Here is a 26,165-nt window from a genome sequence, read left to right as displayed (position 1 = left end):
TTATCTGATCCTGTAACTTGAATTGTGGTCGTTTTCCATATAGAAGTTAGTAACTTCTATATGGAAAACGACCACAATTGTAATATAATTACGGAAGCGATAAGGGGACATGCGAGATGTCGAGATACCGTGTAAGAAAACCATGTTATATCGGCAAAACTACGTTTTTTGTCAAGTTACAGACTTACAATACTGACGCGACAACTGGACAAAGAATTTGATTCTTGTCGAGTTCCCTAACTACGGGAACTCGACAAGACGATTAAACGTTGATTTTTGTCGAGTTTCTGACTTTCGTTAGCTTGGCGACTCGACAAAAAATGGAGTATTGTCGAGTCACCGACTTAAAAACTCGCATTTTGGTCATAATGTGCGATAACTTTGTATTCACATAATGACTTAGATTTAAAAAAAAAAAATCTGCATTTTTGTTGGTTTTGGCGTTCCATAGTAGTCAAGTTTCTTGCATACTGCTCAACAAATAAAGGTAGTGATGCTTCAGTGCGGGTTGGTGTAGTTGATCTGACCATAACAACTCTCTGAAAAAACAAACCTCCATGGTCCTACCGAAGATATTCCACCTTCGTAAAACTGAAAGTCTAACAAAACGCAGGCGGAATATAGCGATGCTACTACAGGAATTTCTGTGGATGCTACGGTGTTCATCCACGATCTAACACGGATCGGGTCTCAAATAAGCTACTGTAACTTGTAAGGCTTCCTGGTCCTTGGGTTTCTAAACTAAACTATAAAGTAAATTATGATTGGGGCCTCTTTACTAACGCTAGGCTCAAAAAGTTATGCATAACGTACGTTATGCTCGGAGGGTGGCGCAAATAAGGATGCTCCTCTTGCTTATTTAACTGATCGTCGGGTCAATATGCACCAATGTTGCTATAGGCTAACAGTAACAGGCTAGGCCTAAGTACAATGCTTATTTTATGCTAACCGATCCGCCGATTGTTGGGAAAATGAACAGTGTAGTATGCAACTAATAGTGTTTTTTTTTTTATCGATCGCACATAGTGAGTTACACCAATGATCATTGGCGATCTTTCATATCACAGGATAGTCTAAACCGGTTTTTAATCATCATAGCTAAATGAAAGGCACTTTTCAGATTCCATTCTAACAATTAGCACATACTGTCATGAAGGAATTGAATTAAAGGTGGGAAATGTCTCAACATGAACCAGGCATGATTTCAGCATTATGATAATGAATACACCACAAAGACCTGAAACTTCATGCACTGTCACTTTCCACTTGTTGGATTGTGTACGTTGCACATCAATATCTTCCTCCATGGCTTGACGCATCTATTAGCTCACTACCTATGATCGGGTGATCAAGCAAGAACTCATTCTTCTTTAACTGACGATCATTTATATAGCCACACCTAAGTGAAAATGATGTGTAGACTACCTCTCAAAAGCATGTATTATAAATTGATGTTCAGAGTCAAGGCATGTTTTATATATATAACAAACATTGCTAATACCTTCAGCCTAATGTAAAACACTTAACTAGTAAATTATCTAAGCTCATATTGCCAACTTGAACTAAAGTACCTGGGTTTTTTTCAAATGAGAATGGGAAACCATAACTTTCAAAGTTAAACCCAGGCCAGAACCAATTTCAGTAAACTTGTTCAAAGTTCAGACCAGAGCCTACCAATTGCAAGAAGCAAGAGCCCTTGGTGAAAGTCTGTTTTTCTTCATTGCAGATTCTTCATTTTGTGGAGTTCTTCCAGATGTCAAAGATATAATCAGCCAAAGGAGTGAAGGGAAATATTTGTGTCATCATGTCAAGTGACGATGTGGTTAAACATTGCTCGTCTCCTCCACCACCTCCACCTCCTCTATCTCGAATGCAACACACAAACAAGACTCAGACTAGAAGTCAACTATCAGCAGATAGCAGCGAACTGCTCTGTCAGATACAAGCTAATGTGGTTGAAACTAATCCCCTGCAGGAGATTTATTATGCAATCAAAAAGCTTCCTCAGTGGTAAGAGACTGCTTGATTTGAAGGTAACAACCTTGTAAAAATTGCCTTTCTATTGTTGCTTCTAAAGGGGACACTAACGTAACCATCACTTTGGGCTTCAGTATTTGACAGAGTTCTTTGTGATGAACTCCCCCAAATAACTAAGGGAAATCTTATCCAAGCTAGTTATATATCCTAATTTACAAGGCATATCTGAGGCTGTCATTTTCTAAATCTGTGATGTCATAGAGCCACTAAGATCAGGGAACCTTTTAGTTTCTCTTTCTTCGTATTTTCATGTTTTCAAGGTAGAATGCTAACAGTGTTGACTTTGAAACCAATGTCATAATGAGGTCATGTTAAGAGATTCAATATTTGTGAGTCATCATTTGAAAATCCCATTTCTATTACAGAAAATAAACGTTGTAATAGACAGAGAACAACTTATAAAACTGAAGCACATATGGCTTAACGATGTCATATTTAGACTTCATCAAGTCTTCAGCATTGTATGTGAAGGATCATTAAATCTGTAAATGGTTAAAGACATACATAGGCTTTAGGTAGCTGTTTGGGGATATTGTTCATGACAATTATTTTGATGACATTGACCATTGATGATAGTACGGCTTGTGTTTCCTTTAATGTTAGGCTCAAAATAAATCTTTCCAATCCTTGAAAATTGAAATGGCAGAAGCAAATGATTTGTGTGTTACAGTATGCTATCTCCTAATTTACACTCAGTTAAACTTCCTTTACAATTGCACTGAAAGCAATATGTACTTCAAGACTGTTTGTTTTGAGGAAAGCTAAATTTTGCTGTCAACCACTGCATATGCCAAATGTCAAGCACAGTGCATTGTAAATGCCAATATTTATGACAGCTTCCTTTACAGAATAGTAAACAATTATAATCTTAACTTAGCATCTGGAAAGGTCATGGATCAAGCCCTGCTAAAGAAAGGTGTATTTCGTATATAGGATAATCAACAGTTTTAGTCGTTGAAGTAGTCTTCGATAATCCAAAAGTTAAAAATGTCCAAACTTAACTAAACTGTAAATTGGATATAGCCACCTGATGTGAAGTGTAAGCTAAAGCCATTTGCTTCTCTTACAATCACATGTGGTTGCTTAGCATCATAAAATAATTGCCTTTCAGCCCAAGATAGAATAAAGTGGTAAGAAATGTTTGCTTAACTACCTAGTCCATTGTATTGGTCTTTGCATGCATTGATCACATGTGGTTTTTAGTGTCTTGTTATTTATATAATTCTATTATTTTCAGGAGAGCAGAAGAGGAAAAGGAGGAAAAAAGTGTTTGGCTCTCAGTCAATTCTTATGTGAGTCCTGTTATTCAGGATGGACCAACGTAAGTCAGAGTGAGTCTGTGAAATTTTAGCCTACAACAAATAGTAAATGTGTGGTGACACAACTTTCTGATTTTTACCTGCACAATTTAATAGCCTTCTGCACGTTCTAGAAATATTAATATGTAATATACTGGCGTTGATATTTTTTAAAGATATTTACCTTCTCTTGCCAAAATGTAAGGTTATTCAATTTTTTTATGACAAAATACTTCACTTTTATGGAAATGTTTGGACCATTGTTATTAATAAAGTATTTTTCAATTAATATATTTGATGAGGGCATGTAATAGGACTATTATGGCATAACTTCTTTTCTTGGTGGCTTCAGTGCCCAATGGTTCTCAGCAGGGATGTTTCATTCAATCCTCTCATCTAAGTTAATTTTACTTGTACGTTGTTTCTAAAACATGTACATGAAATGTTGCAGTCTGCCAGCCTCACTCCTTAACTTGTCGTTGAGTTAAGACAAAATGTCATTGTAATCTGCAAATCTCATACTCATCTCTATCAAAAAGTACAAGACTGCATTTTCTCTTCATCACTCTTAATGTTAAATGTTCTTTCTTAGGTGTGGACTTGTGGTCATCAAACTGGCATCAAGACTTCTATGTGGAGAGGAAAGTGATGTGGAATATCTCTTGAATGAGGCAAGAAGGAAGAAGTTCACCCATCAAGGAGAAATGTTTTCTGGTGAGCAGTCACTTTATAGTACTGTTACTAACATTTTGAAACTTGTGTTCTTGGGAGGCAAGTCCTCAAACCTATTGTGTCAGCTCCATAAGAACATTCACCCCTAGCCTGAAGTCATGTGTTTTTAAAATTTCCTACAAGACAACACAATGCTTAGATAATAATGACTTGTACTGATTCATTGCTTGTGAATACCATATTCTATTAAGGGTTACAATTTATTCCTACAATGATTGAAAAGAAGACATTTTTGTTCATCTTCAGCTAAGAACATGTTGGAATTAGCCACTGCAGCTTTGAGATGTACCGGAGAGCTGGTATCTCACGGCCTTCAGACTCATAGGAAGAAGATACTGACCTCGATACAAAGATTAAAACCTGTACTTGTGCCGTATCCTTTGTGTTTTGACATACTTACTTGTGCTGGAATGAAACTGCAGAATTATATCATACACATCGCTCTGTTGAATAGACCTTAATTGTCAATTCCCTGTATGTTATCCAAACTTTACCATCATCCCAAGTTCACATGCTTGTACCAGATATGGGATATGCGGTCATTTTAAACTGCCTACAGTGTGTGGTATTTTCTTCTAAGTTGGGCTATTCCTGTGAGTTTTGTCTTTCTTTTATTTTTTTTCACGTAGCATTAAATGTTAATATTGCTTCTTATGAAGAGATCAACCTTCTGTTGCAAGATTTCCTTAGTAATGAGAATCTAAGATCAAATTTAGTTAATCAGTGTGTTATGACCTTAATTCACCCTCCATAGTTATGATGCTGATTTTAACCACGAACCATGTTGTCGTGGTGGGCACAGGGCACATTGGAGCTTGCTGACAGGTAATAGCATTTTAAATGAAGTTATAACATCAATTCAGGATTTTTAAATGATAGTGAAATGAATGACGAGATCTGCAAGGGTTTTGCTCTCTTAAGTGTTGTTCCATGTATAACTTGAGCAACGCAGATAAAGTGTTTGTGATTATCCTGAGCCATTAATTGGATCATTCATTAAAGAGAAGAGTTTTGCTAAACAGACTGGAGTTACACTCCTACAAATAAATTGAACATTCTTAATTGAACTACTTAGTATTCTGAAGAAATTTAATATATTACATTGACTTTTATTTACCTCCTACGCCTATTGTATCATAGTGACTGCTTAGGCTTCATCAAAAGAAGTGTAACTTCCTTCATAAGAACAAGTATGCCTGATGCAGTTAATACTAGATGCTAGTGAAATAACTCTAAATGACCTTTGCTGGTATATGTGCCTGACCCTTTGAAGGAAAGAACACCCTTATCTGATCAGCTTGCTGTTAGTAATAGTTTGACTCTTCACAATGCTTTCAAAGGCAAGACAATGACCAGGAGATCCAATTTGAAACCTGAAAAAGTGGGTCTTGAGGTAATATTTTTCATTCTCTATTCAGCTGCATTATTGTGGCTGTGCATTGAACTTAACAGCTAGTAGGAACAAGTTTTAGTCTGGCATGAACAACTAAATGTCAAGTTCTTTCATGTTTTCTTTGCAGGGTATCTCATCAGGCTTCCATTGTCTCATATGGATGAGAAGCAACTAGAGAAGCTAGGATTCAGCCCTGACCCATCTTGCTCTAATTTATTCCTTGCCTCTCTGCCTTTGGAAGAAGACCCTCTTAAAGTTATCAGTCTGGAGGCTGGTGATGTCTATGTATTTACTCGACAAGGCAAAAGTAAACATCTTGGGCTTTGGTCGTTTTCTTCCCTTGTTGAGAGTAACAACAACTTGAAAGAGTTTAGTCCATCTAGAGATGATGATGAATATTTATTACCAGCTGGTGGAGTGGAGGCAGGACTCTGTGGAAAAGCCATAATTCTGGATACTGCAGAGGTTTAATGTGAAAGTTGTTAAGGGTACACAATACCAATAACAGATAGAAGAAACATACCTAACAGGGTAAGGGAATTCAGTTAGCATATACACAAAGTGATGGTGACATTGACTTTATAAGATGACATGAAATGAGCTTTATAGTCAGGGATATGTCGGTCAGCGTAACAGCTATGAGAGACTGGTGTCATTAATTGTTAAAAATGCTATCATACACTGCTAGGCTATTCAGTTAACTACAAAGCTGTCACTTAAATTTCCATTGTCTATTTACTCGTGTGTTTACAAGGTTTTCAAAATTTGACCTCTGGTGACCCCAAAAGACCTTTGACCTCCACCAAAAACAAAAGGCTTGTTGTACTCCATGGGGTACCTCTAAACACTAAAAATGAGGGCTGACCATGCTTCCCTTCTTGAAATATCGGGTTTACAAGGTTTTCACATTTTGACCCCTGGTGACCCCAAATGACCTTTGACCTCCACCATAAACAATATGCTTCTTGTACTCAATGTGGTACATCTACACAACAAATATGAGGTCTGCCCAAACTTCCTTTCTTGAGCTATTGTGTTTACAAGGTTTTCACAAGTTGACCCCTGGTGACCCCAAATTACCTCCACCAAAACAAAAGGCTGCCTGTACTTAATGTGGTACTTCTACACAACAAATATGAGGTCTGCCCAAACTTCCTTTCTTGAGATTTCGTGTTTACAACGTTTTCACAAGTTGACCCCTGGTGACCCCAAATTACCTCCACCAAAACTAAAGGCTGCCTGTACTTAATGTGGTACTTCTACACAACAAATATGAGGTCTGCCCAAACTTCCTTTCTTGAGCTATTGTGTTTACAAGGTTTTCACAAGTTGACCCTAAATGACCTCCACAGAAAACAATAGGCTTCCTGTACTCAATGTGGTACTTCTACACATTAAATATGAGTTTTGCCCAAGCTTCCTTTCTTGAGATATCATGTTTACAAGGTTTTGACAATTTGACCCCTAGTGACCCTAAACGGCCTTTGACCTCCACAGAAACAACAGCTTCGTTCTCAATGTGGTACTTCTACACACTAAATATGAGGGCTGCCCAAGCTTCCTTTCTTGAGATATCGTGTTTACAATGTTTTCACAATTTGACCCTAGTGACCCCAAATGACCTCTACAGAAAACAATAGGCTTCTTGTACTCAATGTGGTATATCTAGACACCAAACATGAACTTGGTCCAACATTGCCTTCTTTAGATACCGTGTTTACAAGCTGGGCATCACAAACTCACACATACGCTATCATGAACATTCATGAAAACCAAAAACCATTAGTTAGTGGGAATATGTCCTTAATGATCATTGGCAGGGAAGGTTGGTGTAGGTCAGGAGCCATAATACAATGCAATAATAGTTTACCCCCCCCCCCCCTCCTTGTTTGATTAGTAGCAACCCAGAAATATTGAAGTAGTCAGGGATTACCTGGCTCTTGCTTTGAGATTCCTTGTTATTTAAAAATTTGTATATAATTGTATTGTTGTTGTTTCAAGTTTGCCATCTAATGCCAAGTTTGCCATCATTTACATACAAGATATTTGCCACATTCTTGCCAAAGAGCTGGTTTATTTATTTTTGTCTTGTGTATCATGAACTTCCATTATCTCTTCAGTAACACAAAGTAAAGAGACAAAATAAAGCAACTTAAAATGAATCACAATTTTGTTTGTTTGTTCATATTTATTATTGTACACGTTTACAGATTTGCCAACATATCTAATCTTGTTATAAAATACGTACAAATAAAATGGATCAAATTCTCTCTAGCATCGTATTTGGAAAGGTTTCTTGAAGTAACATGAAGTACCAATCAAGTGCTATTGGGTATTTCAGGAAAGTCTCTTCCCTTACCATACATACAATGCTAAACCACTTCGGACTCTTTGGACTTTGTTTTAACCTTCAACAAGAAAGACGATTGAAATCAAAGGACATTAATTGATGAAGGATTCACAGGTGGAATACATAATTGGCCTTCATTGTTTTGAAAAAATAATTTGCCAGATCAAACATATCAAGTTGCTAACAGACATTCTCTTCAATATCCCATTATTGAATGCAACTATTTCAGTGAAGTGCACAGGATTTCAAAGATAGGGGCATGAACCTTTTTGGAAGGGCTGTTGATGGATCCACAATTCTCTGAGGGAGAGGTGTTGCTAAGATGTAAGGAGAAAAAAGTTCAAATGGTGCATACTGAGGCATACCTAGACTATGAATTAGGTCTATAATTAGGTCTTAATGCAAGGTTGTGCTAATAAATTTATGCAAAGAAATTATGAGAATCCCCTGACGGGGCATTTTCCCCTGCCCTCCCCCCCCCCCTTTAATGGTACAAACTAAAAAAAATATTGGTTTTACAGCCTTGTTTGAGGCCATGGCATCCTCACTTGACTTTACAATTTAACCCCTGGTCATTGGTAACTTGTCACACCCACACACCAAAGTGGGCACAATTCAAACAATCCCTTCTAGGGGACTACAGTGCACCACAACCAAGTGTGCCCCAGGGGACTTCCCAAAGGGTGCAGCCAAAAACCGGCGAATGCAATATATTTACAAGTTACCTTGCAAGTCCACATTTATACACCTGGGTGAAGAGAGGCAATGGAGATAAAGTGCCTTGCCCAATGACACAACATAATGATCTGAACCTCCAAACCTTAGATCAAGTCCTCTGCTTTAACCACTTGACCACAACGCTGTCACTTATGATAGACAAGCACATTCTGCTTTACCTTCATTAATAACCAACGTGAAGACCATCTACAAATAATTAGGGGCCAACAGTCTGGGAGAAATACTAAACAGAATATTACAGTAGTTCCACTGCAAAATCAGGACTGGGGTGGTGTTTACCACTTCAACACCAAAGGTTTATATCTGGGTACAAAAGCCTAACATTTATTATTTGAATATGTACAATTGATTAATACTATGATAAAGCTCTTCAACTGTAAACCATAAAAAAGCAGCTTTCATGTGTTTGGTCAGTCATTTTACCAAACCTACCAAGCATTATTTATTACGGTAACAAAATTATCATATTATTGAAACATCACAGATTCTTTTCACCAAATGAAGGAAAATCACCAGTTCTCATTAAATTCATTCAACATCTGTCACACTTTTAACATTGAATAATCACACCCAAAAAGCAACATGGCAATATATATTTTTCTCAAGTTAATCAATGATATATTTTGACACAGGATTTTAGTATTGCATGACATTACAAGCAGGAACTTCTTCAGTAAGCCTATGAAGAAGTTCCTGCTAGGAAGAAACCATCAGACCCTCTAACTTCTATACATTTCCCTACACAGGCAGTTTTTTCTTCCATTCTTGATACTTTTTATCTAATCAGGGAGTGTACATGTCATGAAATTGCTTCATCAGTACAATAACTTCATAAATGATTTAAGTACTAGAAAGACACATTGCAATCGCTGTACACAACATTATAGTCAGTGCTAGACGGCAAATTTCGGCTGGTATTATGACATTAAAAAAAGCAAAAAATGATTGCAAAAACAGTGCAAATTGACTCCAACATAAACATATATAGAACAAATCCCAAAGCCTTTAATAAGAACTGAATACTGAGCACCAATCCATTACAATTTATTCATATCTTTTTATGACTGGCCCGGTCACATTGCTGTTCTATGTAAGAACTGGAGCAACCATGTATTGACATTCCTGCTGCTGAGTAGAAAATATTATACACTAGAGATGCTTAAGAGAATTATCAAACCATTAATTTAAATAAGATTCTTCAAGGTTAAAGTTGATTCACTTTAGTTGCCTCTGCTATATTAACCAACTTTTAGGTCAAAGGAGAAGCAAACCTAAAGCAAAATTATTCACTTGTGTGATAGATAAGCTGAACAACTACCTCAATCAGTTAACAATAATTTCATTCTGTTTCATACCATCTTTTAAGTGGATTACTTTGAATACTAGAGCGATGACTTGAAGAAGATTGAATATTACACTAGCACTTAATTCTTTCCAAAAATTACCTTACACTAGCATTCATATAAAAAATAAAACACTGAACATATGCAAAAAAAAACTTATAGTAAGGGATAAGGGATACCTTCAATTTATATGGAATGAAATTTAAAGGGAGTAGCTGGTCACAAGATTATGTCATATAAGATAAACATACTGTTTGGATTTGCTTCTCCTTATGGGTATTTGTTTTTTAACAAATAAATGATTCAATGACTCAAGCAGATACTTAATTCATTTGGGAATCGTCCTGGAAAACACATATGAAAAGCCATGATGTATTAGATATGGTTAACTTTGACACAAATTAGAACCATTCCACCACTGTAACATGAAAGCCAGCATCTGTGTGACACATTAGAAATTTTAGTTCTCTTGTAACAACCTATCAATTGATTCCCCAACTCCAAGTATATACTAGATTATACAACAACATTCTCGCATTTGACTCCAGTTCTGGATATGACAGGCACACATAGCTAATAAACCAAGAAGCTCTGGAGGAATTGTGATCTGGTAGGCAAAGAAGAGTACATATGTAGGATGTCAATTTGTTACAAAGAGTCTATATCTTATCATGACTGGAATTGTGATTTCTGTTAGCTGAAATGATGAGGGATTACATCCTTCATTATACATATAACTAAGACATCCATAATCACATCAGAGAATCTGGAAAACCAAGCGTTTTGTGCTTCACTGGCCAAATATGGCATGTCATTCTGTGAGAGGAGCTAGAGCAGTATCAGGTTACATCTGCTTCGGCTAAGTGATATCAGCCATTGATTGAAAGTAACGTATCCGAACAACATGAATTAATTCCCTCTCCATAAAAGTAATCCTGCTCAAGCCACTGTTACAGCATTCTACCAATGTTTATTCCATAGCTTCATTATAGTCCAACTGTTCATCTACCCCACCAATCAGGAGATCATTAGATGGATTCACATCATCCATTGTTGCTACTGCTGATTGGTCTTCTTGTCTCGGCGGTGGGATCGGTACTCCTGGTCCTTCCGGTAATTGAATTGAGTTTAAATCCGGGACAAGTTCTGATTCGTTACCATCGGAGCTGGTCCGCCCGACATCTTCACTCCTGGCTACACCATCTTCCTTGGCAATATTTGACTGTCCCTCCCCATCATGCACTTCACCCTCATACTTACCTGTCTTACCTGAACTACTCTCCATTCCTTCAATCGATGTTGTTGTTGCCTCTTCTTTCTCCTCCGCGACCTGTTTGAGTTTCTTTACCGCAACTTCCTCTTTACCTACCATATCAGCCTTTGGGTCAGATCTCTCTCTCTTGTGGGTGTCGTCACTTCTTGACCTTGTCCTCCGCCTCTTATGATGGCCTCCCGCCCTCTCCTCTTCACTCTTTCTTCTCTTTTCCCTATCGTGGGTTTCGGACACATGTCGTTCATCCTTGCCCTCGGTCACCCTTCTTTGACTATATCCGTCATAACTTCGGACTTGCTTCTCCGCTTTCACGTTTTCCTTTTCCTCCCGTTCTCTCTGCTCGATTCTCTCTTTTCTTCTGTTCCTTTCATTCTCCAATTCTTCCAACTCCTTATTCAGGTCTTCTTTACGCTGCTTTACCTTCCCTGCATAAAGGACAATAAACAAGAGATAAGGAACTGAGATAGTCACTAGTATGTTGGATTAAACTTCAAAGACAATGATCATTACTCCCTATCTGCTACATCCCCAAGGAGAAGGCATCTTCAACAGGCCTTCTACATGCATTATTAACTGTTTCTCAATATTTTTGTCAATTTTCAAAGCAAAATACCAAAGTGGAGACAAAGATGGCAGCAACTGCTGTTTGCAAGTTGTCACACTGTAACTTTGGTTACAGACCTATGTTAGGCAGGATTAAATTTATGTTGTTTTAAATGTTCAACAAGAATCAAGCAGATATTAAAGTTGCATTAAAAATGTAGCATGAATATGGAGCAAAGTACAGAGCAGCACAAAGCAAATAAAAGTTGTAGTCAATATTTGTCAAGCTACTTAAACATAGTAGCATTCATGAAAAGTAATCGCATCAGAAGCAATGGTACAAGAAAACAAATTGTAGTACCATACAGATACTTACACCAGAACAAATTCAATTGATAAAGAGTTATTTGATTACAAATTATATCACAAAAGCCAATCATGTTGTGAAAATCGAAATCACTTGGCATCACATTACTTGATTTATCAACTGTGTTACTCATGGTTTTGATTTGCCTAAATCAATGCAAGAACAGAACATCAGATGACTTAGTGATTCCTTGCCACACTCCACATGGAAGCACGAAATGAAACACTGCAGAAAAGTATTCAAGTTTTGACCATTGTTGAATAATTCAAATGATCAACAAGTTTCTTAACTTCTTGCACTATGTTGTAGACCTTTACAAGGTTCCATACTTTCTAATGACCTCAATAAACTTTGCCCACTAAAGTAAACAATGTCAGGATTTGTTATTCTCACTATGGTGATTATACATACCTACTTAAGTTCACTAAAGCTTTACTGTTGGATTTATTGCATTTACAACATTTTCAGACTTTGACCTCTGCTGACTTGAAATGACTTTTATTAATTCACCATGGTATATCCACATACCATGTACTCTTCTTCAGTGCTTTCTTTGCAAGGTCCATGCTATTCTTTGTTATGATACCATTACATGAAATAATTTAAACTTGTGTGGTTGTCTACGATTCAAACCTTGCAAACTTCCTTTGCTAGTTGAGTTGAGAATCAAATGTTGTTCATACTGCAAGTCATCAAAATAAACTTCATCAAACAGGTAGGTGTGACTAAATCTTGTAATCCCACTTGTTCCCAATGCTCATGATGTTGTGCAGTTACTTTCATGGTACATCATTTGCTGAAGGTATGCATTTATAAATGGCAAGGATTGTCTTTCATGCAACTTTTGAAGTACTTGGCTTTGGATGTAATTGTCTTGTCATGGAGTTGTGTTTCAAAGTATGCTTGCTTTCATGCTACACTGCTGATTGTGCAAATGTGTTTCATGAAATGTTACTACATTGCTGCTTAGTGCTCAGACAGGACAATATTGCCCATTTGGCCTGCCATCATACACACTTTGAAGTCACAATCTTACAGTCATCATACATACCCATGAAATCATCCTTCGACTCCGCCAGTTTCTTCTTAGTGTCTGATGTGTGGGTCTTGGGCATGTAGAATATTCTTGGTTTGGTCTTGGTGCAGATGAAATTGGACAACTTAGTTGTATGTTCATCCCATGCCTCTTGCTGTGGTAAAAAAAACACAAACATGTTCTTGGCAATTCACCTTCCATATGTGAAAAAAGATAACCGTTTGATATTTTAACTCTTGTCCCTACTCACTTGATAAACTGTGTTTAGTGAGTCACTTGAGAACAAGATTTACACATGACAATCATTGGCATTATTTCCATGACTCACATTATGCTGACTATATTATATAGTACATGTACTTTGTTCATTGGATTTTAAGGTTGTGATCAAACAGCATATAAAAGTGACCCCCAACATCAAACCAGAAAGACAATATAGCTTGGTGATTCCTTGTGATATATATGAGAACATTAAACAGTAGACTTCACAGAAGTCTTAAGTATCATTGAGAGCATGTGGAGGCCCTCATCAGTTGAAAATATTGCTGCTTGAGAAGGCATTACTACACTCATGTGTAGAACACAGATTGTGAGAGTACCCTGCCAAAGACTGTTAAGGCTTGTTGTACTAGGGAGTAGGCAGCAGTGATGTTCTCCTTATCTGCAGCTGTCATACAAGCACTTAATACGGTTTGCTTGAGATGGGTGTTTCCTTCTCATATGATATGGTGTTTCTTTTTATTCTATAGCAGCTGAAAACAAACATTTCAGCTCTCATTAAAGTTGTGTACAGCTCAAACTTTACCTTGGTAACATTGCTATTTTTATGAGCTATGGTACTCCAGCAAGTATTTAGATTCTCCGATCTGTGAAAACATTCTAGAGCATCATTTTGTAATCCATCATTAGACTGTGACTATTTTCCAATATGTCATCTATTATACACAAAAATATGACTGCTATGTATTAAAACACCATCTTACCATCTTTTTGTTTGCCTAAAGAGCAGTAAGTAGCATAACTACTGAATCCATTCAGTTATAAACAAAAGTGCTTCCCATGTACTTCTACTACATCAGTGTCAATCAATTGAAAGCCCCCCAAAAATATGAAAATATAATAATTCTTGAGACTTATCTGAAACAGATCCTAGAATGTAACTGTATCATATAAGGTAAATCATATAGTTTTGCCTTCCATTGTTTTTTATTTTTATTGAATCTTATCACTGTTTAAAATGTAATACCTAACTTATAATAGAGGTATCAAGTTTGGACCATTGACATCTATGAACTTCTATTGGATAAGTAGAAATGTCATTTAGCTGAGAATGAAATACATCTCAGAGTATGTTTGATTGTGCCTAGCTACAAGAAGACTCTGAAAGACCTAAATAGGACATATTTGTAACATATGTAAAACATGAGAATGGATAAATCTGTCACAAAAATGTACCTCATTGGCTAAAGTCATTAAGTCTTCCAATTTCACCATTTCCCTTTGTTTTTCTCTCCTTTCATTAAACAAGTCTTTCCTCTGTGTGGCAATGGCTTGTTTTTCTTGCTGTGCCTTCTGATCTAGTTTCTGTTCTATCTGTGCCCGTCTCACATTCTGCAAGATAAATGAGGGATGAAGTTTCCAGTCTCGGGTAGATGTTATTATTTGAAGTAGTAAACACAGAAGGGTAAATGTGTAATCAATCTACGTAATATAGAACCGCACATACTATACGGGGAATACATCCACAGTATAGGTATGCAGAACACTTTATGCCCAGACAACATTGCTTGAACGCCAAGCAGACGAACTTGCCCACTCCACAAAGGAAAGAAAGAAAGGCAACGTTGGACGTCTGACGTTCAAAGAGTGCATATCAGAAAGGAAATTGTCAGATGACAATCGTTAAAGCTGGCGAAAGGTTTTAGTTCTGACATACAGGTGGCCAAGTTACTTCTTGTCAGGTTCATACTTTGGGATAGGTTACATTTGTGTCTGACCCTCTTTATAACCGCAATTGTGAATATTCATTGATTACTAAACAGCGGAGCTAATGAGTTTGCAAGATCTGTGAATTCATACAGGAGAAACAACATCCACTAAGCACTACATGGTTTAAAGTGATTTCTTTCAAGAAAACAAAAGTAGTTCTAAATTCTTGTTATCACATGTAGTTTTCTCACCTTGTCTTCAAAATGAGTGGCTTCTTGTTTGAATTTATGAAGAGTCCCAAGCAACAGACCGAACATTCTCTTATTCCTGCAAGAAAGAAAAAGAAGATGACATCAAGTTTCATCAGATCCTTTATGCTTAAATCAGACACAAATGTCCACAATCATTACATTGTAAAGAATGTCTATACTTGCAACACTGTACAAAGACATGCACAGTATTATTACATATTCATTACTACTGGAAGAAGGAGATGTGCTGACAAAATACTTATTTGTAAAAAATTGACAATTTGTCATGTGAGCAATCATAGAGTCACAGAAAGAATTCAAGTTTAGCAGAAAGCAAACTTTTACCACCCAATTTTTTCTCCTTTTCAGCAATTTTCCTTGCTCTCCAGCAGTTCAATACACAGAGTTTACAACATTTTTCTTTACAAAGAGGAACAGTGTTCTTGTACTCAATAAGCTGAGTCTATGTATAGCAAATATGATGTCCATTTACTTTTGTACTTTTACTTTTGTAGTAACAGTGTTTACAAGACAAGGCAACACAAACACATATTCACACAGGCCATCACCAAGGCATAGATTCCGTTTGCCTCCAGCAAGGATAAAAATAAATTGATCTTATGAGAAAATATTGATGTGTGTGTGTGTGTAAAAGTAAGTTGGCCTGACGTTTCGATCCTAGAAAGATCTTCTTCAAAGGCTAAATGACAAGTAACAGTAACAGAAGAAAATATTGATATATATATATGTTTGTGAGGGCAGAGAGAATCTCAAACAGTTAGTTTTGTAAAACACATGAATGCCACATTTATGTCTCTTTCAAAAAAGGTAAAAAACTTACACTGACATGTCCATCACATAATTTTAAACATTGAACACTGTTTTCGGAGATATTTTTTCAATGAGACATTGTAAAGAAGAAGACAAAAAGAAAAATATAGGTGTGCTGAGTGATATTACCAGGCAGAGTTATGTTAAAGAAAAACAGAGGAAATTTTAAAACAGAGTATGTCCTAGTACTACTAACTGACCAAGGATATTCAAAACGCATTTTAGAAATCACTACACCGTGGACAAAGTCAACATAACCTTAGAACTGCTTAAAGTAACAAGCAATTTTATGTAGGATGCAACATGTGCTATGTTTTCATTTAGCGAGCAAATATTGGGTAACATAGTAGCAACTGTGAAAAAATCGATATAGAGAGTAAGTACACATATGCTTTATATACGATATATATGATCACACATACATCACCTTCCACAGTGTCAATATATACCAAACACCACTTTTTAATAGGTAATGCTGAGCATTGGAGCAATGGGTATGAAAATACATTAAACCAGGTAAAGGTTATATTGTATAGTGAAGTATCGCAGGAGACATGTGGCAAAGAAAAAATGTGAAATACTCTGTCATGAGAGGTAAACAGCCTCTAGGACAGTGTTTAGACAGCCAATGGAGACAGGAGATGTATATTGAATATTTGTGGTAGTAATGGACATTGGTCTTGCAGTGACTGAGATAACAGACAGAGCTATATATTTCCTGTATCAGCAAACTTGAGTCTCTTGAGATGTGTGAACACCACAACTGAACTTATTCTTTTCCAAGTATTTGGTGGTAAACCATGAAATATGATGTTTTTGATTAAGATTTATTGGCATCTATTACTCACTATTGGCATTTATTTTAAATAGCTATTGGAAAGTATGTAAGTGTTCATGATATGCCTGGGATGGGTTACCACATCACTTGTATGGGAATGAATGAAACACCAGGTACACTGTCATATTGACACTTTATATACAAAGCAAGTTTACTGGGATGGGGTTACCACATCACTGGTATGGGAATGAATGAAACACCATTGTTATATTGACATTATATATACAAAGCAAGTTTACTTGACACAACAGTCAGAAAATTTACTAACATACCTGGCTCGACCACGAGTATCTTTTTGCTGGTCCTTTACGGTATCTTCCCTGGACTTGACAACAGGAGCAGTGGCTACAACTGAGGACTGCAGAGTGGGCTGGAGGAAAACAAGGATAAACAACTCAAGAGTACAGGATGAAATCTGTATTTGCTCAAACAAACACATTGCAATAACTATAATTAACCAAAGTGACCACCACCCTGCTTAAGGAAAATTAACCCATGTTTTAGCTATCATTGACAGACTATAATACTATAATTATGTAAGTCATTTCGTTCTTATGAAGATCCCGTACCTTCTTGGCTTCATCTTCTTCTTCTTCTTCATCACTTTCTTCCCTATCCCTGTCCCGATCCCTGTCCCTGGGTTCCACACGGCTACCAAGCCTTGAGGGTGACGAAAGAAACAATTGTAGTCAGTTTCAAGATTGTAAAATACATTTTGGACAAGACCATTCTAAGACCAAAACATTAGGCTTTGTCACTTTACCACATCATAATTAGCTGGTTGTGTTTCATAAATATGTATTCCACTTCCGACCAAAATCACTCAAGTTACTAATATATTGTTTGTACACATCCTTCATAGAAATTCCAAAAGATGAAACAAATAGAGGATTATCCTCACCAGTAAATGACAATTACAGCTTCAGCTGAAATTCACATATGAACAGTAGACTAGAATATAAACATATGTTATGAAAGTGTGGTAGGTCTATGTTTAGTGTTAATATGTAATGCAATCTAGTACATGTTCTCCAGATATTAATAATTTTTCAAATGAAACGTTAACGCAAAACACTAACAAGGCAACATATTTTCATGCAGGTTTATAGCTTAAAAAATTATGCTGCAATTGCAACCAGCTGATATTAAATGCAATAGATTCAAACTGGATTGTCTCGTTCCTTTTCCTTGATGAAAGATAAAACTACTGTGGTAATAATACATCAGCTAAGAATGAATAATTGACATTAAGAGGCATGCAGTACACACCTACTGAAGGCACTGCCTGTGCTTTGCCGTCTCACGGGCATTCCCGGTCTCTGAAAAGTCTCCATCCTCGATCTGAAAAAGAAGCAAAAAGATTAATTACCCACAGCGTTGGTGGCAAAATAAAAAGTTTTGTAACGAATGCATCTTAATGTCAATAATTTATATTCTGTCAAACAGTACATGTGCATTCCAATGATTTCTCTTCAGATTACATAATTTAAGAATGGCTGGTCACAATAGACAGTCACTTGCACAATTTCAGTGACACTATTAAAATCTGTGCAAAGTTTGTCTGATTGCAAAGCATTCCCGACTCAGTTTTTGGTCAAACTTAACAGTTTTCTTTTCTTCAGTACCTGCTGTTCATCAGCCGCTTCAGGAAATGTTACTGTTACTATATAAACAATTTGCCTTTCTGTGCTCAAATTGGAGTTGCCAAAAGTACAAATCACAGTTGCGAATGTTCATCCATTCCATGCAACTATTGGAACTACCCAACAATTCGGAGACATTTTTAAATAAAATTAACAGAAAATAAAATAACAGTGGCTTCCAGACTGATGAAGGTCCAGGTGAAAAAGCAACTTTTGTATCATTTAATATTCACTCTTTCTTTTTTCTGTTGTTACAAACTGACTTAATATATCTTCACTCTGCTTCAGAGGTGAGCTAGCCATGAACATTTATTATATAAGCATATATTGGTTTGAATATATTATTGACATCTTAAAGATGTTGTTTAATATAATAAAATATGTAGTTGACAGCCTTTTTTTTTATGGCAAAAATATTTTCATTTGGAATGGAATTGATGTCCCTCGGATGTTATGTGTTATATATTCAAACACATACTGCACCTATAAGTATAGTTGTGCCAAACAAATTATGCAATTGAAAGCTCTACATGCTATGCTAATTAATACATCCGTTGTGATGTAACTCTGGCCTGATAGTAAATACAGGAGACAGTTACACTCTGGCTCTCAACCAACAAACACCTGCATTCATTCATTTATACTCACGCCTTGGAACCTCGCTGTGATTTGTAGTTACCTTTCCAAGATAGGTAATGCACCAACAGTATGGTCTTATGAACATTTCCACAGAAAAATTGATCTGAAGCTGTGTTTTCCACGCATATTCAATGCTCCCTTTTGATTTCCCAGTGCAAAAATAACTTTACAGTCTGACCCACTGTACCAAAGCTGTGCTTACCCTAGCCCAATCTGTCCTCTGCCTCTGCCACCTCCTCTTCTGGGACCCAGTCTCCCTGCCACCCCACGTTGGCCAAGTCGCCCTCCAATATTACTCCCTCCTCCTCCTCCTCCTCCTCTATCTCCAATGGAAACCCGCCTTTGGTCACCTGCTTGCCTGTAAGATGAAAAATTGAAAACCTTGAAATATATATATGCCAGATGATCATTTATTGCATGCAAGCTTCTCTTGCAGACAACTAATAAACTTACAAACCTACCAGGCTCACATAATTCAAATGGTCACCTTGACATGCTTTGGAATTAATGAGCTTAATAAAAATAAATTGACTTTTAATAATTTTATATGAAAACTGCATAAAACAATACAATACACTGAATGCTATTAATTTTCAATGAATGGAAGGCCATTCCACTTCTCAGGTAGGCTATGGCAATATGGCTACACTCCTATTTATAAACTTTCACTAACTGTGGACCTACCTACTAAATATGTTAACTTACCATGTTTACAAGCTATTTTTAGCAAAAATCAGCTCTAGCCCTGCCCCCTAATAAATGTGCATAATATCGCATTGAACATACATTATCATGTACCCGCTACCTACCAACACCTTCACACAGAGTATGATTCAATTCTGAAAATGTTTACATTTGACCCTGAGACCAGGGCTGTAAAAAATGTTTTTTTCCCTGCAAGGACGGTATAATTTCCCACGAACCATATGGCTGCTGAGCAGCCATTGCGCCGCTTTAGCGGCGCAGGGGGGTGTGTGAGGGGGGATGTGCCCCCCCTCACAAGGTACAGATTTTTGAAAATGAGGATGCAATTGGCGCCATTTGGTGCACCTTTTTGGCGATTTAAAACAACTTGCAATCGTTGAGACCAGTGCTAATTTGAACTTAAAAAGGTAATAAATATAATTTTTAAAACAAACTGGTTTAGTGTGTCAGTTTCTTGAGTTCTTACCTTGACAAAACTCAAAGTAGTCTCATCTCAAGCAATCACTCCAGTCTGATAATAATTTATTATACATCTATAACCCGGCTGTCACATTGTACCACATCAATTATTAATATGTAATGTAAACAAACATCGTAAAGTTACATGAGATGCAAGTGAGCCACTGATCTCTACACATCAGTGGAGCTGGAGCGAGCACGTGTATTTTAGCAATGGAGTGCGCGATGGATCCCATCAGTTTTTATGTACAGTGTGCTGCATGGCTTGGAGCAGAGAGATAAATTGGATATGGTTCACGATAAAAATAGAACAAATGAAATAAAAATCCTTCAAAGAGGACGCCCAGTAAGCCTTTATTATTAAATTGTGTTGGATCGATCAAACTGAGCAGACTTTACACTTCTTCAAATATTTTTGATAAAGACTAAATAAACGAAGCCATTTTGTATTTTTGTTGACGTGTGGGCCTACCCGACTACCCCTATCAATTTATCAAAGCGCACGAGAAAAAAACCACTCCTCACTTCACTCTCATTCACGTACAAATAATATCGAAACTTTTTAAAATGACAATCACATGTTGACAATCAGTGCATCACACTACCTACGAAAAGTTCTGCGTGCGCGCAATCTTTGTCACAATATAACGAGTAATGATGTGTCCCCAAACCACTCACAAGGGCAATGTCAATGTCAAACTGACACCCACGGCACAGCGCGGGAAGGTTGCTGTAAAAAATTTGCCTGGCGGGAAATGTTTTGAACAACAATATTGCCATTCCACATTTTTAAAAATTTATATTGTATGTTAGAAAGTAAACGTTTTCTGTCGTATGAATTTGACTTCAGCTCAGTGTTCCCTCTAAGGTGCGGGATTCCTTCAACTGACTCAGTAATCCCGCAAAGAAAAAATTTGTCTGCTGGAAATCCCCGCATTGTTTTCTTGCATAAGTTGCATTCTCGATTAGTTTATACTCAATACACAACGTATATACTTGACTGTATGGAGATAAAAACTCTGAAAATCAGTAGAGAAATTACCAATTGTGTACGAAAAGTAAGTTGGTACACCTTTCAAATTTGACGAAAGATCGAGCAAAACACTTTCGAAAAATTCACGCGAAACTGGCATATCGTCTTAAATGCAACTAATGTCATGTAAACAAGGCTCTAGTACACCCATTTATGAATAAACCGTAAGACCACATCTGGTGTTAAGCGGGGGAAAAAGAAAGTATTTTCTAGAATTTCCAAAAATACGGAAAAAATAATATCCTACAATAGTTAAGTGCATATCAAATAGCCTAACCACCTTGTCGGTTACGGATCTCACGTAACTACAAAAACACAACTAACTGTATTTTGCGAAGTTGACGTTTTCTACAAGAACATGGAAACAATATTTAGCATTTAGTTAATCATGCCAAGTGGCCTAAAACATAAGTTATTATGATATGAGTGTATGTACGTATGGGCTGTGCCTCGTGTACTACATAAAACGTTCCTTGGAAACATGCCAAAAAAAGAATAAAGGTTAACCAACAGGTGTTAGACAGGGGAAGTGCTCACAGTTGTTTGGCAATGTACAGTACCTGGGAAAATTCCCAGGTACTGCGCGAACACCGACGGGAAATCGGCAGTGTGTTCGCGGGAAATTGAACAAGGTTTTCCAACATTTGCTTGAGAGATTCAGCGGGGTTGCGGCGGCGATGCCATTAAGTGTATTAAATAATTATGATGCTATTTTGGGTTATTTCAAGTGAGAAATAAAGACACCCAGACACTAAAGTTAGTGTTTCTGATTTTTTATTTATAATTTTTTTAAATTTTATTTCCTCTTTGGCTCTTTCTCTAACCCTTTTTTTTTTTTGCTGCGTGTGAGATTTCCCGCGAGTTTTCAAGATTTCCCGGCAATGAGCTTCCCGTTTTGCCCTCTTTTTACAGGCCTGCCTGAGACCTCATTATTATTCACGAGATGAGCACCAAACTCAATAGGGTTCTTCTACTCAGTATGGCGCATCTATGTACCAAGTACGACTTCAATTCAACTTGCCATTGTTGAGTTATCGTGTTTACGAGCCAAGGGAGTCACATACACACACACACGCAATCACCATCGCATAGATTCCTTGAGCCTTTGGGCAAGGAATAAAAAATGCATACAAAAATGTTATAGGTCTCAATAATATAACTTGTGAATAATTCAAGAATACAAACTCTGAACTTTCTTTAGGCTTGGCAGTTAGCACTAGGTGAGGCCTACTGGATCTAGTGCCATTCCACCATAGGAACATACTGGCATACCTTTCCTCCAAAGGTTTCGATCCTTTCCGCCATGTATATAAACTAACTGTAGTGTAGGCCTAAGTATACATCCATTGACTTTGTTTGCTATGCTCTGAGCCTCCTAAGCTCAGACAGGTCAGGTCCCACAGAATAGTGGTATCATACTGACCAAAAAATGTGTGAACTGGGGGGAAGGTGTTAAAAGCTATAAAAAAAACAAAATTTGATCAGCATATACCTGAAATGAATTAAAACTCATGAAATATGTAACTCTGCTTGGCTGCAAAAAGTTTAGGTTGCCTGCTGTATCGTTGCTAGTAATATGGCCTAACTTTAGAATCCGTATCATATGAATGGGAAAGCTTAGGCTACTTCGAATCGGCAGAATAACAACTGTATAATCCGGTTAGGATTAGGGGATAGAAGAACGGGAGGTGGAGATAGGGAGTGACTACATGAATGTGGGAGAGAGATAGTAAGCGGGATATGGATTAACAGAAATAGTCAAATGGTACGGATTCTAAATTAGTACCAGTAATATTTGAACATGCGTCAACTACGATGGTGCATCATTTATGAAGCCTTTACTACACTACTACATTTTGCTTTTAGGCCTACTGCTTGGTGGAAGCGATTCTGCTACTGCACGCCCAATTGTAAAGGCCTAGTTGTAATATCATTTGACTAAGAAGTCTGGGCATAGGCCACACTGTAGTCTAAGGCCTAGCGAGATGATTAGGCCAAAAGTATACACAACAGTATGTCAGTAGCCTAACGTTAGCCTTAATTAGGCCAAACGTTAGGGCATGCTAGAGACTGAATTGCTTTAAAAAAATCTACAGTACCCCCACTCTTCCGCATCACGGCCTGTAAGTTTTCGAATGCTCTCATCAACATTTTCTAGCCTCTCCTTCGTCTTTTCGATCCTTTGTTGGATGAGTCTAGAAACAGTTGCAGACATCTTTCCGATTGTATCTTACTTGTTCGTCTCACCAACGCTAACAAGTAACAGTAGTCTGAAGAGTATGGTATAGGCCTGGCCTACATATGCATACCATACAGTCGTGATATCAACGCCGTGGCATTTATTGTAAATAGTGTGTGTTACGCTGCAGGGTAATACATGTATCACAGAAACATAAATTTCTGTGACAAGTACATGTGACGGTAATGGGTCTCAGTCCTTTTGATACATGGAGCGCCGTTTAGCTGTAGCAGAAACAGTCGTGATCATTGTGTTGATTAGACATCTGCTTTTCCCACAGTAGGTCAGAAAGCAAAAATAATCTTTAATCATGTTCCACTATTAACAGAGATATTGCTGCTACTGTCAAAGCTTATCCATTCACTGAGATATGAATTTTGTCGTATGAAAATTTTCCGGAATGGCATGCAGTGAATAATTTGAGGGGCAGAAGACATGCCAGAAGAACTTCAGGATATGTTCTAGAGTCTAGACCATGATCAGAATATATATATATATATATATATATATATATATATATATATATATATATATATATATATATATAAATATATAAATATATATATATATGCCCAGGCTGTATTTCTATTCCTCTGAATATTGAGAGATGGCCCATTAAACATCAGAGTCATCATTATTGGCCCCAAACACGCTACAAAGTCAAGCAATGGTCACTCATGTTCTAACTCCGGCCAACAAACATTTTAATACCACCATCAAAGTCTTTTCCTCACTGTAAAATTTAAGTGTCTAAATTAAAGCTCATTATTGTTTATGGAATCATTTGTAGAGGTAGAAACACAAGGAATGTACTTTTGCAAACCTTTAGCAACTTTTAATTTGGGGCCAATACCAGACTGGAATAGTATACTCGAGTCCGTATGCGTACTAAACTATATTTTCCTGTACTCGTACTCCGCGGGGCTTTGCTCGTATATACTCTTACTCGGGATGATAAGGCCAATGTCATGTACTCGCAACCGGAGCTTAGTACTTGCATCTTTATCGTACTCGAGATTTATTTAGCCTGAAACACCCATTACCGTATAAGTAGTTCAAGTTTGTTCTGCACTATAATGTAGTATAGGTTACTTTGTGTTAGTGTTATGTATTTTTGTCGGTGTTGTTGGTATTGACAATTGTGTTAATGTATGTGCCTGTGCTTGTATTCCTTACTTATTTTTAATTGGCATGGATGAGTAATACAACCAGCCTCTCTGTATGTGTTGTGCGTGGAATCAAATTAGGATCAAATGCTTGTAAGTCTGATTATTAGGTTGAGGCTGCCGTTCCCTGGCCGGTCTCCCATCTCAGTACTCCTCTTCCCATCTCCTTCCAGCTCAGGAGGTCAAATTAATTCTATGACAGACCGTGAAGAATAATCGTTCTTTTCTGTCTTTTCCATGGCAAACTAAGTACATTAATCTTAATAGATCACATATATGTTTCGTGAGTGCACATGGTAAATAGATACTCGGTGTACTCGAACTCGTACCAGAGTCTTTACTCGAGTATACCTTTTGGTACTCCTATCGGATTTTTTCCAACTTAAAGTGTTGTTGAATATCATCCATTTTATGAACTAATTGTTGTTGGTCGTCGGAGTCAGTATTACAATTAATTAAACAATGGATTAACAATAGGCCACTCCACGAGGAGCCGAAGACGTCGTCATCAACTTACTCTTGATATAGCTTTCCAGATATTTTTTTTCGCAAACCGGACTAGTTATAATATGTTATTAGCACTTCACTTATTCTTATGTCCATCAAGGTTGGGAGTTACGCTATTGTAATCCAATAGTCGATCCGCATCTGGGTGACCTTTGCCCTCAGGTTGACCTCCAGTGACCTGTAATAGTTTCTTTGGTTATTTGAATTTTTGTAGCCATATTCAAATCTCAAAGGTACTTTCCGATCAAAATTGTCCATGAGTTGACCCCCGTGCGACGTTCCTGTGCGAAGTTATCAGAGGTCAAAGTTTGGTTTGGTTTTAATAAACTTACATGCAGGTTAGGATGGTCTTACAGACTTTTAATGTTGCTTTTTTGAATCAGTCTGTCAAACTACATTCTACTATGAGGTTAAAATGTCAAATCTGGAAAAATATGCTCATTTTGGGAGATACGGGTCAAAGAAAAAAAGTTTGTCAATATTTTGATATAAGAGTTCTGTGTGCTATATAGAGGAATCCAACTCCCGCTTCAATCGGACACCCAGTTCTCAAGTTATGAGGGGCCAAAGGTTGGATCTGATACCTTTTTAGCAATAACATTGTGTGTGTACATTGGAGCAAATAACAATTTTCGGACAGACTTTAGGACATCAAGGAGAACATTTTTTATAAAAACCATTAGGTCATCCAAGGTCATTCAAGGTTGCTTATGTGCAAAAAACTGCCAAATTATGCTAAGTTTTGTAACAACTTCTAGAAGTATATAGAAGGCCGTATACTCGAGTGGCGTTATACGAAATCAATAGCTTCAAAT

General features: G+C 37.1%; 2 protein-coding genes across 2 annotated transcripts; one reads left to right on the top strand and one right to left on the bottom strand.

Moving 5' to 3' along the window:
• Nucleotides 1-478: 478 nt before the first annotated feature.
• LOC139970483 (actin maturation protease-like) lies at nt 479-10,179 on the top strand. Its single transcript, XM_071976237.1, has 7 exons — nt 479-711; nt 1,727-2,010; nt 3,275-3,358; nt 3,928-4,049; nt 4,314-4,440; nt 4,822-4,892; nt 5,588-10,179. The coding sequence occupies exons 2-7, from the start codon at nt 1,805-1,807 to the stop codon at nt 5,929-5,931; spliced, it is 954 nt and encodes a 317-aa protein (XP_071832338.1). The 5' UTR covers nt 479-711; nt 1,727-1,804; the 3' UTR covers nt 5,932-10,179.
• LOC139970482 (uncharacterized) lies at nt 7,629-23,697 on the bottom strand. Its single transcript, XM_071976236.1, has 9 exons — nt 23,538-23,697; nt 19,444-19,599; nt 18,229-18,300; nt 17,529-17,619; nt 17,232-17,329; nt 15,291-15,366; nt 14,566-14,721; nt 13,126-13,264; nt 7,629-11,589 (listed from the first exon to the last, which is right to left on the bottom strand). The coding sequence occupies exons 1-9, from the start codon at nt 23,651-23,653 to the stop codon at nt 10,862-10,864; spliced, it is 1,632 nt and encodes a 543-aa protein (XP_071832337.1). The 5' UTR covers nt 23,654-23,697; the 3' UTR covers nt 7,629-10,861.
• Between the last annotated feature and the right edge of the window lie 2,468 nt (nt 23,698-26,165).

Source organism: Apostichopus japonicus, chromosome 8 (genome assembly GCF_037975245.1).
Source record: "Apostichopus japonicus isolate 1M-3 chromosome 8, ASM3797524v1, whole genome shotgun sequence".
NCBI lineage: Eukaryota > Metazoa > Echinodermata > Holothuroidea > Aspidochirotida > Stichopodidae > Apostichopus > Apostichopus japonicus.
Note: the sequence above shows the minus strand (reverse complement) of the source record. Positions and strands in the feature narration are given on the sequence as shown.